At 51.2% G+C, this 16,439-nt stretch overlaps 7 protein-coding genes across 7 annotated transcripts; 3 read left to right on the forward strand and 4 right to left on the reverse strand.

The window, feature by feature from the left end:
* Window positions 1-42: 42 nt before the first annotated feature.
* JCM6883_000998 (uncharacterized protein) lies at window positions 43-1,383 on the reverse strand (the record flags this gene model as incomplete). The annotated part of the gene is made up of 5 exons (XM_076630006.1): window positions 43-186; window positions 246-406; window positions 471-618; window positions 737-943; window positions 1,024-1,383. The coding sequence occupies 5 exons, from the start codon at window positions 1,381-1,383 to the stop codon at window positions 43-45; spliced, it is 1,020 nt and encodes a 339-aa protein (XP_076490171.1).
* Window positions 1,384-1,795: 412 nt separating this feature from the next.
* On the reverse strand, window positions 1,796-4,773 carry JCM6883_000999 (STE20 family serine/threonine-protein kinase; the record flags this gene model as incomplete). The annotated part of the gene is made up of 13 exons (XM_076630007.1): window positions 1,796-1,809; window positions 1,882-2,195; window positions 2,261-2,704; window positions 2,776-3,035; window positions 3,100-3,363; window positions 3,432-3,673; window positions 3,737-3,796; window positions 3,854-3,895; window positions 3,961-4,069; window positions 4,136-4,173; window positions 4,243-4,412; window positions 4,481-4,534; window positions 4,595-4,773. The coding sequence occupies 13 exons, from the start codon at window positions 4,771-4,773 to the stop codon at window positions 1,796-1,798; spliced, it is 2,190 nt and encodes a 729-aa protein (XP_076490172.1).
* Window positions 4,774-5,149: 376 nt separating this feature from the next.
* JCM6883_001000 (isopenicillin N synthase family dioxygenase) lies at window positions 5,150-6,508 on the forward strand (the record flags this gene model as incomplete). The annotated part of the gene is made up of 6 exons (XM_076630008.1): window positions 5,150-5,329; window positions 5,390-5,559; window positions 5,649-5,934; window positions 5,993-6,096; window positions 6,161-6,296; window positions 6,386-6,508. The coding sequence occupies 6 exons, from the start codon at window positions 5,150-5,152 to the stop codon at window positions 6,506-6,508; spliced, it is 999 nt and encodes a 332-aa protein (XP_076490173.1).
* Window positions 6,509-6,767: 259 nt separating this feature from the next.
* On the reverse strand, window positions 6,768-10,344 carry JCM6883_001001 (discoidin domain-containing protein; the record flags this gene model as incomplete). Its single annotated transcript, XM_076630009.1, has 11 exons — window positions 6,768-6,954; window positions 7,019-7,261; window positions 7,328-7,554; window positions 7,617-8,370; window positions 8,442-9,030; window positions 9,094-9,276; window positions 9,338-9,379; window positions 9,444-9,576; window positions 9,642-9,788; window positions 9,881-10,044; window positions 10,239-10,344. 11 exons carry the CDS (start codon window positions 10,342-10,344, stop codon window positions 6,768-6,770), a joined length of 2,775 nt encoding a protein of 924 aa, XP_076490174.1.
* A 1,484-nt stretch (window positions 10,345-11,828) lies between these two features.
* PPG1 (putative serine/threonine-protein kinase PPG1) lies at window positions 11,829-13,178 on the reverse strand (the record flags this gene model as incomplete). Its single annotated transcript, XM_076630010.1, has 7 exons — window positions 11,829-11,846; window positions 11,907-12,198; window positions 12,263-12,344; window positions 12,420-12,476; window positions 12,548-12,677; window positions 12,753-12,948; window positions 13,018-13,178. 7 exons carry the CDS (start codon window positions 13,176-13,178, stop codon window positions 11,829-11,831), a joined length of 936 nt encoding a protein of 311 aa, XP_076490175.1.
* Window positions 13,179-13,508: 330 nt separating this feature from the next.
* JCM6883_001003 (uncharacterized protein) lies at window positions 13,509-14,121 on the forward strand (the record flags this gene model as incomplete). Its single annotated transcript, XM_076630011.1, has 3 exons — window positions 13,509-13,653; window positions 13,717-13,880; window positions 13,945-14,121. 3 exons carry the CDS (start codon window positions 13,509-13,511, stop codon window positions 14,119-14,121), a joined length of 486 nt encoding a protein of 161 aa, XP_076490176.1.
* Window positions 14,122-15,230: 1,109 nt separating this feature from the next.
* Window positions 15,231-16,217, forward strand: RPS2 (40S ribosomal protein uS5 RPS2; the record flags this gene model as incomplete). Its single annotated transcript, XM_076630012.1, has 4 exons — window positions 15,231-15,343; window positions 15,408-15,535; window positions 15,609-15,993; window positions 16,067-16,217. 4 exons carry the CDS (start codon window positions 15,231-15,233, stop codon window positions 16,215-16,217), a joined length of 777 nt encoding a protein of 258 aa, XP_076490177.1.
* Between the last annotated feature and the right edge of the window lie 222 nt (window positions 16,218-16,439).

Here is a 16,439-nt window from a genome sequence, read left to right on the forward strand (position 1 = left end):
CTATTTTCCAAAGAGACGAGATGGAGACGGAAGAGCAGATGTTTACTTGCGACGACCTTGCTGAAGAAGGAGGACGCGAACGATGCTAGTGAAGAGGTTGATCACGTCGAGGATGAGAGAAACGGATTCGCGAATCGGGTCTTTTGTGATCAACCCACGTTGAGCGAGTTGAGCGTGTTTGATGACCTTTTGTACGCAGATGTCAGTTCAAATGAAGCCCGACCGTACGAGAGATAGAGCCATACCTTCTGAGTGTCATACAAAATGAAACCGCTGAACACAGCCGTTCCTCCGTAGGCGCCAACGGATTCGAGGGTGGTGAGCGCACGAAGACTCATCCTTGGCATGATCATTGGGGCGAGACTCGAGCAGATGACAACACCAAGACCAGCGAGAAGAGGTCCACCTGAACGAAAGAAGAAAATGGTCAATAATTTCGCGAAAAACGAAAGATTTGAAGAGATATTTACCGAGCCAGAGGTATTGTTCAGACTTGGCAGTAGCTCCGATGTACGAGATTCCACCGACTGCACCAGCGGTGTAGAGGGCAGCACGACCGATGATTTGAGGATTGATGAGACACATGGGCGAGAGAGTGAGACCTTGCATCGCCGAGAACTAGTAACAGAGTGCGGGAGATTAGTGCGCGGAAAGTGTAAAAGAGAGCGAAAGAGCAGTGTGCGGAAAGGGGGAAAGAAGAGAATTGAGGAGGAAAAGACGAGATTTGATAACTTACCACTGCCCAGCATGCGTAGTGAGCAGGGGAGTCCGGAGCCGTAGAGTGAACGCCGTACATAGATCCGATCGATAAAACTAATCCCCCTCCCATCACGACCCAGGGATTCATCGCCATCATGCGATAAACGAGACCGTTCGAGAACGCCAAATACGCAGTTCCCGCCGTAATAGAGAGTCCTGCAGCTGTCCATTTGAAGGTCGAGCGCTAGAGTATAAATAGTCAGTTAGAGTGCGAAATAACAGCTGAGAACTCGAAAGAACAGTTTAAAAGATCAGAGTACTAACGAGATATTCGCCTTCGAATCCAGCTAGAGGTCCCCTCGTTTCACGGTTCAACGCAAAGTTCAAAGCAATCGCTCCGGCCACACCAAATCCGACGTTAATACCAATCTTCCTCCAATCGACTTGCGAAGAACCCGACGAAGATTGTTGACCAGCATAAACGGGAGCGGTACGGAGTGAACGTTTCGACGAGTGGAAAGCTTGACGAAGGTTCGCAAAGGGAGAAGGAGGGATGTTCGAAGGGCGAGTGTGAGATGAGAAGAGGCGAGCCGAAGTGGGAGGCGTGAAGCGATGAACGACGGTGGCGCGAGCCGAAGGAAGTGCGTGAGAGAGCTGTGGTAGTACTGGTCGCATGAACGACATCTCGAGTAGTGAGTGAGAGTGGTAGAGAACAAGAGAAAGATGAAACGCTTCATCATCTCGCGGCCGATCGAAGCTTCGAGAAGCTCTCCGAAATCTGATTCGTACGCTGCTGGAGACTCTCCTTCGTGTATCTGATGCAACATAGAGTGTAGGAAAAATGGAAACGTAAATTCCGACTGAACGACGTAAGCTAAGCTCAGAGAGGACGAGGATGCAAAGTTGGAGAGACGAAAGAACAAGCAAAGTAAAATGTAGCAACGAACAAGTGAGTAGAGACGGGTGAAAAGAGATGCGAAGAGACGGGACGAGGTAAAGGGGGATCAAAAGTATTAGATTTGAAGAAAATCGAAAGTAAGTGAGGCGTACGAGAGCGTCGGAAAGCAGTGATTAAGGTGTATGGGGAGGAGTCTATTCAGGCGAGACCGACTATGTGACCAAATTCGTAAGATGATCAGCGTACGAGACAGCGAGCGAGAACGAGGCAAAATGGAAACTCACGTTGTTCTTTCAACCCAACGACCCATCTCGTCCAAAGCATCTGAGCGATCGGACTTCGAGTCTCCTCACTCGGTAGCGCTCGCTCCTGCTCTGTGATCGCATCGTCCGAAGAATCTGACAACGCAGAGGCGGCGACTGAAGGTCGGCGATTATGAGACGATGAGGTGCCTTGAGCACGTTGAAGTGTCGACAAGAGAACGGCGGGACCGGAAGGAGTCGGGATGACTTCAGTCTCGAGATTGGAGGCGGAAGGAAGAGCGGTGGCGTGGAGAGAAGGGGAAACTCTGGCTAGAGATTGTCGAATTGATTCGTTGCTATCGTCCGCGGCGAGGAGTAGTGTCAATACGGGATAAAAGCACCGATAGGAAGAGTCACTCACTCGTTAATGCCTTCGAGTAAACCCTCGACAAGGTTCCAACCGAGCGCGGGATTCGTCGCGATCAAGTCTTCGAACCCTTTCCTCACGAGCGACAACGCTTCTGACTCCTTCGCGGTGACACTTTGACCCTCGGAAAGCCTTGACACGACGGGTCCGAGGACTTCAAGCACGACTGCCTTGCCTAGTTTGTCTCGTTCTTCTCGAATCGAATGAGCTTCGCTCGAGCTTGAAGGACGACGTCGCGTCTGAGCTTCTGAGTTCTCTCCAAGTACCTTTGATTCTTGACTCGTAGAAGCTCTTCGCGCTGGTTGAGCCGTAGATCCTGAGGAAGTCGAAGTTGAATCTGGTTGAGGCCTCTTCTGAGAATTCGAGCGAGTGAGCTCGACCGACGCTCTTTGAGATTGACCCGAGTTACTGCGGGTGATTGGTCGTACGGTGTTCAGTCTGATTGGTGAAGTGGTCAGCGTGATCAGGACAGTTGACTAATGCGAGATGAACGACGAAAGGCGATTTACCCTGAACTAGCGTTTCCACCTGACGAGATAGTCTCCTTCTCTTCATCTTGTAGCTTGATGACATCGTGTTTGTTCGGCGATGTAGATAGTGTAGCGTCTCGAGGTTGGTAAGGGATGTCGTGAACAGCTGCTGAAACCGGAGTAGCTGAGGCGGCGAGGAGTGACTCGATAGACGGCTCGGTACCAGCGGGACCATCCGGAAGTGATTGTAAAGCGGGAGAAGACGAGAGGGCGGCCAACTCAGAATCGCTCGGGAGAGGCTGTTCAATGCTAAGCTAAGTTCAAGTAGCTCAAGAGTCGCAAAGTTGAGATGCTTTGACTTACGTGGCGAAGCGTTCCTAGCTTGACTCCATCGTCACTCTCTTCCCCTCCTCGTACCGTATCGAATGCCCAACTACTCGTAACCGTTCCGTTTCCGTTCGATCGATCATCCAACCCGTCTTTCCCTTTCTTGTCTTTCGATCCGAGGTCCTTCTTCGGTGCAGTTAACTTCCACTCTCGTTGTCGATCGATCAATTCCGAAAGTTGTGAAGTCCTTCGGGCGTATTTCACGAAGCGATGTTGAAGCAATTCTTTTGCCGTTGGTCTCTGCTCATGCGACTCGCTACCAACATCATGCTTCTTTTCGTATGTAGATGTGAGAAAGTGAAACGCACCTCTTTCGGATCCTTGATCAAGCACAAAGCGACGAAATCCTTGAAAGCGTTCGAGAATTGACCTTCGAGACTAGGAGGTCTAGCTTTCGGGATCAAGAAGAGAACCCTCATCGGATGGTACTCCGCTAATGGAGGTTCTCCTTTCGCCATCTCGATCGCAGTGATTCCTAAACTCCAGAGATCGGCTTTCGAGTCGTATCCTGCTTGACGAATGACCTCGGGAGCCATCCAATACGGTGTACCTGTGGCGTTGAAGTACTCAGGACTGCTGCACTATAGAGAGGGACGAGAGGAAGACTCCTTACCGACAAAAGTGTTTCTTCGCCCGAGAGTTGCCGTGAGCCGTGCGGCGACACCAAAATCGGCTACTCGAGGAGACCTGTTAGCTTTAATTTAGCTGAAGGAACGAGATCTCGGCGTACCGAGCTTGACTGCTCCGTTGGCCGAGAGCAAAACATTCGCAGCTGAAAACGAAAATCGGTCCTTAGTGAATTCTCCCGAGTTCGAACCGGGAAGAAAAGCGACGTACCTTTGATATCTCGATGGATCTTGTTTTCACTGTGCAGGTAATCGAGACCGAGTAGCAACTCTCGACAGATGATTGCGATGTGCGATTCCGAAAACGGGCCGGGTTTGAGCTGTTTCCAAAATCGATATTCAGTCATCGCGCAGTCGAGTAGGGTGCAAGCGTAGGTAGTGCTTACAAGGTCGAGGCAAGATCCTCCCGCGAGGTACTCCATGACTGAAGGAACACAAAGCGAGCAGTCAGTTTTCCGTTTGCTCTCTTCGACTGAACGCTTCATCGCCTTACCGATCCATAACTTCCACCCTTTCAAGAAGCTCCCGTAGTACCTCGTGATCCATTCCGAGTCACAATCTGCGAGATGATTGATCTCTTGTTGAATCTCTGCAATGTCGTCGTCTGAATCTTCCAAATCGATGATTTTGATTGCTACCGGCCTCGAAGTCGGCAAATGGATCCTACATTCAACGGAACGCGGTGATTACTCAGTATCGAGTGGTGTATTACGAAGGAGAGGGTCACTCACGCTTTGTAGACAACTCCGAACGAACCGACTCCCAATTTCTCGTTCAACTGATATCTGTGAACACGCTCACGTCAGCATCTGGTATACCTCCCACGAGCACGGCGATTGACTCACTCTTTCGAAGGATCGACAGCGTTCTCCGGTGCACTGTTCTTGCCCTTGCCTCGGTTGAGGATGTCCCTCTCCTTCTCCCGCTCGCGTTGCAATGCCTGGAACCCTTTGAAGACGCGATCTTCTCCCGCTACGATTGCATTCTTCTGCGGTCGAAGAGCGAGGGAGGGAACCGGCGCCATCCGGCCTCGAGGAGGAGGAGCGGAGTTTTTAGATCGGGAACTGAGTTGAGTGAAACTCGATCACGGCAAGTACAGGAGGTGGAAGAGCGGGATGGAGGCTGGAGGAGAGTAGGCTCTCGAGTCGAAATGTGTGACGTCCAATTTTGACGACAACCGAGTTGAGGCTAGTGAACGTGAACAGAGGGAAACAGACTTCGAAACTCTCTTCCTCCTGCCTCTCACTACCGCCGAATTCGTCTGACGACTCCCTCACAAGCTACAAGACAGTACCCTCTCCCGAGTTACGCGCCTTACAGAGCTTAGACGGTCGACTCCAGGAATTCCTTTTGTTCAACCAACTCGCCCTGCTCTCCCTCCATACTCCACTGCTGCAGCCATGCCAGACCTGCTGAACACGATAGACATCTCGCAGTACCTCTCCGGATCAGCGACTCCCGAACAAGCACGAGAACTCGCACAAAATCTCGTGAGAGAGAGTGCAAGAGTCGGGTTCTTCTACGTCAAAGGGTGGGAGAAGCTAGTACCGAAAGACCTTGTAGCAGAAGTGTTCGATTACGTGAGTCTATCTTCGTCCTATTCGCGGGAAAAGAGAACACTCAACGATGATCGCGGATAGAACAAGCGCTTTTTCGACTTGCCGCTCGAAATCAAGAATTCGCTCGCATACACCTCTAGTAAAGCGAACAGAGGGTACTTGAGCTTTGGGAGAGAACAAGCGAGCTTGTCAACCCAAGTGACACTCAACGGAGGAGAAGTTATTACGAAAGAGCCCGAGAAAGATCAAAAGTGAGCTCGACTATGACCCTCTCGCTCGAGCGAATGTCTTTTGCCTTCAACCGTGATCATTTTCTCACAAGTCTTGAATACCTCTATAGAGAGACGATGGAGATTGGGAACGATATCGACCCAGACTACCCCGAACATTGGCCTAAAGAAGAAGACCTCCCCGGCTTCAGATCAACAATGAACCGCTTCCACCTCGCCTGCCACGAACTTCACCTCGAAATCATGTCTCTACTCGCGATCTCGCTCGACCTCGATCGAGATTATTTCGTACCTAGTATTTCGGGACGTTCGCACTGTTTGAGATTGTTGCATTATCCTCCGACGAACCGGAAAGAGGGACAGACGAGAATCGGAAGCCATACCGACTTTGGAACGGTAAGCTTCGAGCTTAATGTCCACTTTGACACAGCAGCTGACGAAGCCCATTGAATAGGTGACTCTACTCTGGCAAGATGAGACAGGAGGACTCGAAGTAGTTGGCCCCGACGGTCAATGGTGTTCAGTCGAGCCAAAACCTGATACATTCGTCATCAATATGTGAGCCATTGACTCCTCTCGCTCCTCCGAGTAAACCACTGACCGCTTTCTCGCATCGCTTCAGAGGAGATATTCTTTCTCGCTGGTCAAACGATAAGCTCAAGTCGACTATCCACCGCGCCATCCTGCCTGATCCCAGCAAGGACGATCCTGTGACTGGCAAAACACGAACTCGTCGAAGCGTCGCTTACTTCTGCAACGTGAGTTTCCACTTCTCTTTTTCTGTGTCTCTCGCTCCGTCGCTCTGCGTTACCTCATTTGCTGATATCTCCACCTTTCGCTGTTCTAGCCCGATCCGACTGCTACAATCGCCTGTATTCCAGGTCTCGAAGGACCCAATGGACCCAAATACAAACCGATTCTCAGTGGGGATTACTACGCTCAAGCCCTAGAGGCCGAGATCGGAGTCTGAGGTCCGACGGTCTCGCTGGAATCTCTTGTTTCTCGCTGGTCGAGGACCGAGATGCATGGAATCGAACGATTAATTTTCCATAGAAAGGAGGTAGATGATGAAGAGCGAATAACGTAAGAGAGCAAATCCAAACAGATTAGAGGCTACATAGTGAAGTATAGGGATACAGAGTAAAGGGGGGAAAGCTATATACACCTTGTTCTAATCCCGAGAACTGAAGATTCTAGACGTAACGACGGAGGCTTGCGAACCAGTAGATTTACTCCGTTATCAGTCGGAAATCACGGACGTGACGAGGCGATGTCGTCGAAGTTTTGTTGGAGGAGGAGAAAGGATCGTCGAGGGCCAAGGAGTCTCGTTTCGAAACAGGTTGAGCGAGGATCGCTCGTGCGGCTTGACTGACTCGAGTCCAAACTTGTCGAGTGGAAGTCGAGGTTGCGACGACCCTATGGAGGAAACAATTGTTAGCTCGTGACTCGATTGAACCAGATGGAACTCGAGGGAACTCACGAAGAAGTTTTCGAGGTAACAACGGCCGATGAGGAAGGGACGGGGGACGAAGTTGCGGCGGCGCTCTTTGGATTGTAAACAGCTGGGGTCGGTACAACGCTCCAAACGAGAGGCGAGGAGGAGCTCGAGCTCACCTTGCTCGTGAGAGACGAAGAAGACGGGACGACAACGCTACTCGAAGCGGTAGTGGCGGCTGCCGCAACGAGTGCTTTCGTGGGAGTGAGCTGAGAGCCGGACGCGAATCTATTTGAAAAGCGAAAGAGTCAGCTCTCGAGTCCGTAGAAATTGGAGACAATGAGGTGAACTCACTTCGAGGCATCGGCGGCGTAGACTTGAACTTCCGAGAGACCGACGTTCTTCGTCGTCGAACTGACTTGAGTGATGTAAACTCTGATCGAGGTCGAGGTAACGGTTCTTGCGAGGTTGATCGTAAGTCCAGTTTTCGCGTCGTTCGGAAGAGCAGTGAACGCGACTCCGGTTCCATCAGCGAATGAGACGGTACCAGCGAGAACTTGATCGGCAGCATTGGGTCGGTCCTATATGAATGTGAAAGGTCAGCACTCGTTGTCGAACGCAAAGAAGAGAGAGACAAGCTCACCCAGAGAACGATTTGGTTGAAGTTTTGAGCCGATTTCCAGTTGAGTTGAATCCAGGCTCCGGCTTTTTGACCACTCGATGCCCATTCTTGCGTCGTGTAGTAGCTTCCTCCGACGAGGTATCCGCCGATGATGCCGTCGATAGCTCCAGAAGCGAGTTGACCGGTCCAAAGAGTCTGAGACGAAGCCGTTGCGGTAGCTTGACGCGCAAGGTTGATGAGCGTCGCTGTTGCAGATGGACTCGAGGTAGTCGAAGTCGAGGAGGGTTTGGTTGATGAGGACGAGGAGGATTGGACGGAAGACGAAATCGATCCAGTCGAAGTGACTTTGGCCGCGATAGGAGAGACAAACGAACTCGATTGTACGAGACTTGAAGTACTTGAAATCGCGGTAGTCGACGAAGCCTGCGTCGAGGTATTACTGGCGAGCAGGGAAGAAGAGGGTTGAAGGGAAGAAGAGGGTTGAAGGAAAGAAGAGGGTTGAAGGGAAGAAGAAGATTGGAGGGAAGAAGAGGGAAGAGGAGTTGCGGAGATGGTTGGAGATGCGGTGCTGGAAGTTACCGATGAGCTGACGACGCTCGACGTGGCGGAAGCTGAAACTGAAGGAACCGAGCTGGAGCTAACGAGCGTGGAGGTCGAAGTTGCGTTTTGAGCGACGGAAGTTGAGGATACAACGGCGCTCGAGACGGTAGAGGAAGACGCGATCGAACTCGAGGCAACTCGTTGAATACCTTGAACGGGAGTAGTAGACGTGAAGCTATTTCGAAAAGCAAAGAATCAGAATTTGAATTGAGCTCGGGCAGTGAAGAGACAGGAAAACCAACTCACCCGTCGGCAGGAACCGAATAGATCTCGATCTCACTCAAACCAGCGTTACCAGTCGTCGAACTGACTCCAGTGATGGTGAAACGGAGAGATGAGGTCGTGACCGAAGAGGATAAGTTGAGGTAGGTCGCAGAACCGTCGTTGAAGAGCTCGCCGACGGGGACAAACGATCCATCGGAGAAGGTGATGTTGGCAGCGGTGACTTGATCGGCAGCGTTAGGGCGATCGAAGAGGACGATCTGGTTGAAAGTGATGGGAGAGTTCCAACCGAGGTTCAACCATGCTCCGGCTTTTTGTCCATTCGAAGACCATTCTTGCTCGACGTTTCCAGTTCCATCGTCCCTGTAACCGTTCGCGAAACCGTCGACAGCGTGCCAGGGACCTTGTCCGAATGCCGACGAAGAAGCAGTCGCCGTCGAAACGTCGAGTCCGAGATCGGGAGCGCCTCCAGCTCCAGTCGGGACACCGAACCAAGGGTTAACCGAGGCGGAAACACTCGTCTTAGAGGTAGACGAGTTGACGGTTTCACCGGCAGCGAGGAAAATGTCGTTTTGAGCTCCGTCGGTCGGGAAACTCCACGCAGCGTGGTATCCTTTTCGCAGTTTCAAATGAATCAGCTCATGCTCGTCGTTCGCGCAATAGTCAATCAACTCACCAGCACGATCGTTGTTGCCGATCCAGGGAACGTTCGAAGGGTAGTTGTAAGCATAGATAGGACGTTTCGCTCCTTTCGTGCACGAGTCGGGGTCGCCCTTGCAGAAGACGGGATCGGAAGGAGGAGCGATTGGAGTAGCGTCGGGATCGGTTCCAGTGATCGTACAGTTGAATCCGGTTTGGTCTAGGTAGACGCGCTGGGGATTAGCGATACTCCGATTTGAGAAGAGAAAATGTAGACTTACAGTAATTCGCGGTTCCGTTGTTCGCTAGCCAGTGCCAGGAACCTATGACAATGAGAGACGACAAGTAAACTTATGCTCATTCAGGACGGATGGGGTGGAGACGTACAGATACAGTTGGAACCGGTACATTTGGGCATTTTCGCGGGAATCTCGAAGGTAGTCATCTTCTGTCGAACGCAGTTCTGGTTTGTCGAGAAGACGACCAGGTTGTCCATCGTCACATCCTCGATGTTCTCGACCTGTTCAAGAAGAGCTTGTTCAGTTACGAGAACGCGGAAGAAGTAAAGAGAAGTTTCCAACGTACATCGGCGATGGCCAAAGCGCAACCCGAAACGAGGTTGTCTTCGATCTCGAGCGAAGTGGGGTCTCCGGCGTGAAACGGTCCTGCGTTATCACCGGGACAGGCGTCGAGCCTTGAGCCTGGTTCAGTCGGTGCGTATCCGTAAGAGGTCTGCACGAATCAAGAACGAATTGGGAAAGTCAGTCACTCTGCCGCATTTGATCGTTTCTTTCAATTTTTCATCGAGAGGTATAGAGACTTACCCAGGCGACGTGACATGCAACCTCCATCGTAAAAGAACCGCCAGCGGGTAATTGGGAAGCGACGTCGCTTTGAGGTTTCAAGGCTCGGTAACTAGGTCCTCGGAACCACCAGTCATCGAACGTTGTCCATCCAGGGCCGATAGGGTCGACGGGGTTTCCGGCAGCTGCGAAGGAAGAGCAAGAAGATGAAATGTCAGCGAATGAACGAAGGAGGCACTTTGCGAACTCTTTCGAAAACCGCGAACGCCTCTACCATTCAAACTTCAACTCGCTTTCCCCTCCAACCGTCTTTCGCTTTCCTCCATGCACCTCATCGTTGCCCGCTAATAGGTAGAAAGAGAAAGGAGATCGAGCTTACAGTATTCGAAGTTAGGGCCGACTCCGTACATCGAAGGCATCCAAGGCGACATGTGGGCCGAGGCGAGAAGGGGTAGCGCTACGATCGTCGTAGCGAGTGAAAGCATGTTGAGAGGTGTCGAAAATAGGAGAAAGAGTAGTAGAAGGGGAGTCCTTGCGACTGAAGCGCTGGGAGATTGATGTTCGTTCGTTCGTCTAGAGCTTGAAATCGAAATGTAAAGGACGCGGCCTGCGCGTTTGGGACGCAAAGATGTCGATAGTCTGAGCGGTGTGAGAGAGCGGAAGTGAGGAAAGAAGGGAAGAAGAAGAGAGGGAATCCGATCGAGAGAGGGTTGAAGGATTTTCGACGACCTCGTTGGACTTTTGGACTTCGGTTAGGTACCGACCCTTCAATGTTTCCTGATTCCTTTTGATGGCATTTGTCCATCGTCGGGAATGATTGCCGGTGCAAGTAGAAGATAGAAGGTAAGAGACGGAAACGGTACAGAAGAGGGAAAAATTGACGAAAGAGGAAGGGATCGCACGGATTTGGAAGTTGACCACCTTGCTCCTTCACCCTTCGACTGATGAGTTTCGTCAGATGGAATTCGCTGTATCCAGCTTAGCTCTAATGCGAGCCTTCGAAGAAAGCGATCGAGCAGCGTAGGACAGAAAGAAGAGAGAGGAACTTTGACTGATCGTCGTTTCGACAAAGCTTATTTCCGTTTCATGTCTCCGAAATTCCAACGTAGGTAAGCTTCTCGATTGCGCTCGTCACTTCCCAAGACCTTGGCCGTGCTCAAGAGTCGAATGCGTTGGCTCGTGGAGACGATGAGCGACGCGCGATGGCGACGACGCCGGAAATCCTTTCTTTCAGCTCCGTCGACTTCCCACTTGAACGTTCATCCGTCTCCGCACAATGACCTTGTGCTGAGTGCTGCCCAATAGGTCAGCAAATTCAATCAAAGGAAACACTATTGAAAAACCAATTTCAGACGTCCAGCCTCTTCGAAACGAAAACTTACCTTTTTCTCTCTCGCTCTCTGTCGACTGCGCAAAAGTGCCTCCACTCCCGAGTTGCACGTTTCCGTCCATGCGAGTAGCTTCGTTAGCGTTGCGGAGAGGAAGCATCTGGCGCGGATCAGAGAGAATTCGCGAGCTGTCGACGTTTCCGGAGTTGGAAAGCGGTGTCGGAGATCGTCTGCAGAAACTGTCTTCTGTTCTTTTTGTCAGCGACGAAGGGTTCGTTCTGCGAGCTCCAGCTCGACACGTTCTCTTGTGGTCGCTGCGCAGCTGGATCGCAGGATTCGAACTTCAGGTCCAGGTCGAGGCGATTCGAGAACTCAGCGGATTTGACGATACTCGCCTCGAGTTCTGCGGATGGGCGGATGGGGGGATCGAGACAAATACTGATAGATTTGCGAGGCAAGGTTGCTGCGAGACAGAAGGACAAAAGGTGAACAAGTGGGTATCGAAGCTGGGCAGGAGAAAAAGTGATCTGTCGAGATAATCGACGTATGAAGGAGAGACTCCGGAGTCGCGGAGGGGTATACAGAGGGATTCGATCGCAACAAGACGCGTCGAACGGTTGTACCTCATTTTGTCGTGAGCTTCATAGAAAATATTCAATCTGTCCGTAAGAAACAACGAGTCAGTTCACAAGCGCAGCATGAGTAAAGAGAAGCCATACATTAGAAGGACCACTCATCTGGGTCTGATTCGCTGGTCCATCCCGTTCATTCTCGGGTGCCGCATCGAAAACGTTGAAATGTTTCTCCCCATTCGGTCCGACCTCGAGAATGCTCGCCATGTTTCCACACCGATAACAGTAGTTCGGTGCGCTCCACACTGTCGATAGTTTATCGTCGTAGAGAACGGAGAATCCTTCCATACACAGTTGATGAGCTCGAAGAATGTGAACCATGTTGTTGCTGTCGAGGAACTTCTTGACGACTTGCGAGCCGAATGTGTAACCCGCGCCCCTACAGCGAATAGAGTGGTTCATCAGGTTGATATCGCGGAGAATTGCAGAGGCGAGAGACGAACCGAGGTGAAATCGAGAATTCTTCTTTGTCCGGATCTGGATCTGACCAAACTAAATCTGCCATCGGTCCCTCATGCGGAATCTCTGCATCAACGAACAAGGAGGAGGTCTGAGTCAGTCGCAAGAATTTCAAGGAAGAGTAGAGTGAGCGGAACTGACCTCGGAATCGATCGATAATTTTGATCTGATCAAGAGTATGTACAGAAGGAGAGAGACCTATCGTCAAAGTGAGAGCGTCAGGGGAATCAACGACGACGGCTAGAACGAGGAAGAAAGAGTGGAGTGACCTCCGTGAACGCAGAATATTCGGTCATCGATCACGACGGACAAAGTCAAGAAATCGAACATGTCTGTGAAGTAGGTCCACACGGCTGGCGATCCGTACTTTCTGACACATTCGCTATAGAATCCGTACGTCTGCGCGGGAGAAGAAGCGAGTTGTCAGTGGCGAACGATTTCGCAAGAATGAAAGATTAGAGTGGAAAGACTCACCTGTGTTACTGCCCTCGATTCGTGATTCCCTCTGATAAGCTGCACTCGATCAGGATACCGTAGTTTGAGGCAGGTAAGGAGAGAGATCGTCTCGACTGAAAACAATCCTCGATCGACGTAATCTCCCAAAAACAGATAATTCGTATGAGGCGAGTATCCACCGATTCGGAAGATCTCTATCAGGTCATAAAATTGTCTACCAGTTCCGCAAGAAATTACTCCGTCAGCTTCGAGAGAGGAAGTGAACTGATTGCGAAAGACTGACCCGTGAATGTCTCCGACGACCGTGACGGGTGCTTGGATGTGTACGACGTTACTCTCCCTCATCAACAGCTCCTTCGTCTTCTCGCAAATCTCCTTCAGTAGTGCTTCCCCTAACAACTTCTTGCGGAGGAGAATCGAAATCGCTCCATCAAGGTCCAACATTGCTTATCGCTCCCTGTTCGAGACTCGGTGATTACGATGGGTGCTCGATTGAAATTGTGTGTCAAGAGTGTTGCGACGGCGGGAGAGAGTGGAAGAGAGATGAAGATGATGAATGAGGTGGAGATGACTAATTGTCGTTCGGGAAGACGCGTTCCTTGAGCTGCTTCCGATTGTAGGCGAATGTACTGCTCAACGGGGCCGAGTTTAGTCGGTAGTCGAAGATGATCGTGGCGAAAGAGACGACGCGAGCGAATCTCATCTCTTTCGCTCCTCCAAAACACTCCAATTCCTCGACTATGACGCTAGACGCTCCCTGAAAACTAGAAGACTATGTCCGAATCACACCTGTCCCTCCTTGAAGGAGCGCTCGCTTCCGTCTCCTCTCCGATCACTGAACAAAACGTTCTCGCTCTCGCCGCGATTGTCGGCCATGATCAGCTCAAAGATGTATTCGATCTAATAGATAGAGACCAAGGTCAGTTTCCCCTTCGCGCAACATAATTTTCCTCGAGTGCTGACTGAGTTTATTGCGTCGCAGTCGCGAGAATCCACCTACCGAACGGAACCACGTTGTATCAAGTTGCGAGTTCAAACAGTTCGAACCCCAACTATACGGTCCACCCCGAGCTCCCGAACGGAGGCTATTGTCCTTGTCCCGCCTTGTCTCGAAACGTTCTCGCAGAGAAACATGCTCAAATCATCGTAAGCTCCTTCCCTTCTACATCCTGTACCGCGGCAAGATATACTAACGAGTATAACTATGCAGTGCAAGCATTTACTTGCCTGTCGGATCGCCGACAAGTTGGATAGAGGATGGAACGAAAAGTTTGTTTCGTTGAAATGGGTCGCGGGATGGTCGACCAAGTTCGGGATCGCCGTACCCGACTCGCTGAAACAACCAGCGACGTCGAATACGGAAGCGGGAAGCCATTCGAGGGCATAGGCCCACAGGGAGAAGGAAAACGGCAAATTTCAAGGACGAAGTAAGAAAGACGGGGAAGAGGTCGCAAGTCGAAGTATCGCATCTTCTGGAGTCGCCTGGGAATGGAATAGCGACGAGGTTGGAACGCAAGAAGGCGAGCGAGCGATGATTGGACTGATCGTCGAGAGAATGCGAGTTTCGCAAGCGAGCAGCGAAAACGTTTCTTTCGCTCGCTCGAGCCTGCCGCTTCGCTGAGCTCCTTCACTCTGTTTCGACATACATTTCCCACCCCAATAACCTCAATCCTTCATGTTCCAATCTCCCTAATTCCGTTATCGAAACTCCTCCAACTTTCGCTGTTCTCGATTGCGAAAGGGTTCCATCTACGGTATATTTCGTCGCGATTAGAAGGGTTGAGAGGATTAGACGATGCAGGGTGAAGAGGTTTAGGAGAGGAGCTGGGCGGAGTTTCCGAGAGGAAGAGGGGGAGGAGGGAATAGGCAGAGAGGAGGATGGAGCTGGAGGGGAAGTAGATATCGTAGCGAGAGAGGAATGGTCCTCGGGTGATAAAGAGAAACTCGGTAATGATCCATTCGAGTAACTCCTTCCGTTCGAAGAAGTTGGGAGAAGATTCCTTTGACGAACATCGAGCAGTTCTATTGGGCCATGCTTAGTCCGCTAGCTGAGAGGGAAACCGAAGTCGAAGACTGAGGGGAAGTTTTATATTTTGTGAGGCGGAAAATTCTCGAGTTGAACTTCGAGCCCACCGACAGCTTCTAGTCTCCTCGTGTGTTTCAACTTTCCCCCTAACTCACCAACCCCTTTAATACCGAGTAAGCTACGTTCCAACACGGTCAACAACGACTCTCGCCGTTCGAACGTATCGGAAGAGACGAGTTGGAGAGGAGGAATCGATCAGAGTAAAAAAAGGATCGAGATGAAACAACTGGCTCAGACGCGTCAGGAGAAGCTACGGGAAGGCCGCAGGAGCATCAGAGGTGTTTATTAGACGGATTAGAAGCAGGGTCAAGGGTCTAGCGAGCGAGTTGAGGGTTGATCGGGAATCACTTCGTTTCACCTCACAAAATTCCCCGGGAGCTAACTCTCACGCTCTCGTCCGTCAATTAGAAATGTCTGCCCCTGCTGGAGAACGTGGAGGCTTCGGCCGTGGACGTGGAGGAGACCGCCGTGGTCCCCGTCGTGGACCCCGTCGTGGTGCGCGCAAGGACGAGGAGAAGGAATGGTCAGTCTACCACTGTCTTCCAACCTTCCTGTGCTGTCGTACTGATAGAATGAATCGTCTCCAGGGTTCCCGTTACCAAACTTGGTCGTCTCGTAAAGGACGGAAAGATCAAGTCGATCGAGGAAATCTACCTCTTCTCCCTTCCCGTCAAGGAGTACCAAATCATCGACATCCTCCTTCCCAAGCTCAAGGGTCACTTGCTACCGCCTCGAAGACGTCAGACCTCCAGGCAGTCGGAACTGACAAATTACGTTTATTGTCGCAGATGAGGTTATGAAGATCCACCCCGTTCAAAAGCAAACCCGTGCCGGTCAACGTACCCGCTTCAAGGCATTCGTCGCCATCGGAGATTTCGATGGACACGTCGGACTCGGAGTCAAGTGCGCCAAGGAAGTCGCTACCGCTATTCGTGGTGCCATCATCCTCGCGAAGCTTTCCGTCATCCCCGTTCGTCGTGGTTACTGGGGTACCAAGCTCGGAGAACCCCACACCGTTCCCTGCAAGGTTTCCGGCAAGGCTGGATCCGTTTCCGTCACCATGATCGCCGCTCCTCGTGGTACCGGTATCGTCGCTGCCCCCGCTTGCAAGCGTATGCTTCAACTTGCCGGTGTCGAGGATTGCTACACCCAATCCCGAGGAAACACCTCCACGTAAGTGATCCACTTCTTCACGAGATTGTTGAGCTGTGAAAACTGATTCTCGAAATTCTTCGTTTTCTCTTAGCATGGGTAACTTCATCAAGGCCGCCTACGCTGCTATCACCGCTACCTACGGTTTCCTCACTCCCGATCTCTGGACCAAGATTGACCCTCCTCCCGCGCCTTTCGAGGAGTTCTCTTCCCACCTCCAACTCTCCGCCAAGAAGGTTTACTAAACGTCGTTCTCGGTTCTTCATTGATCCGGTTCGTTGTTAGTTGATTCGTCGAAGGGAACAAAAGATGGGGAGAGGCGCAGAGGGAAGAGGGTTCAAATGGAGAGAGGGAGGAGGAGGAATTGCGAACTGTTTTCGATTTGTCTACTTGGGAATGGAACGTCCTCTCTTTTCTTGTTTCGTTTGTCCTCTTCTTTCTTCTGTTGCTTAAAATGCTACCTGTTT

The sequence above is a fragment of the Sporobolomyces salmoneus genome (assembly GCF_050403485.1).
Source record: "Sporobolomyces salmoneus JCM6883 DNA, S_salmoneus_JCM6883_v1_ctg7, whole genome shotgun sequence".
NCBI lineage: Eukaryota > Fungi > Basidiomycota > Microbotryomycetes > Sporidiobolales > Sporidiobolaceae > Sporobolomyces > Sporobolomyces salmoneus.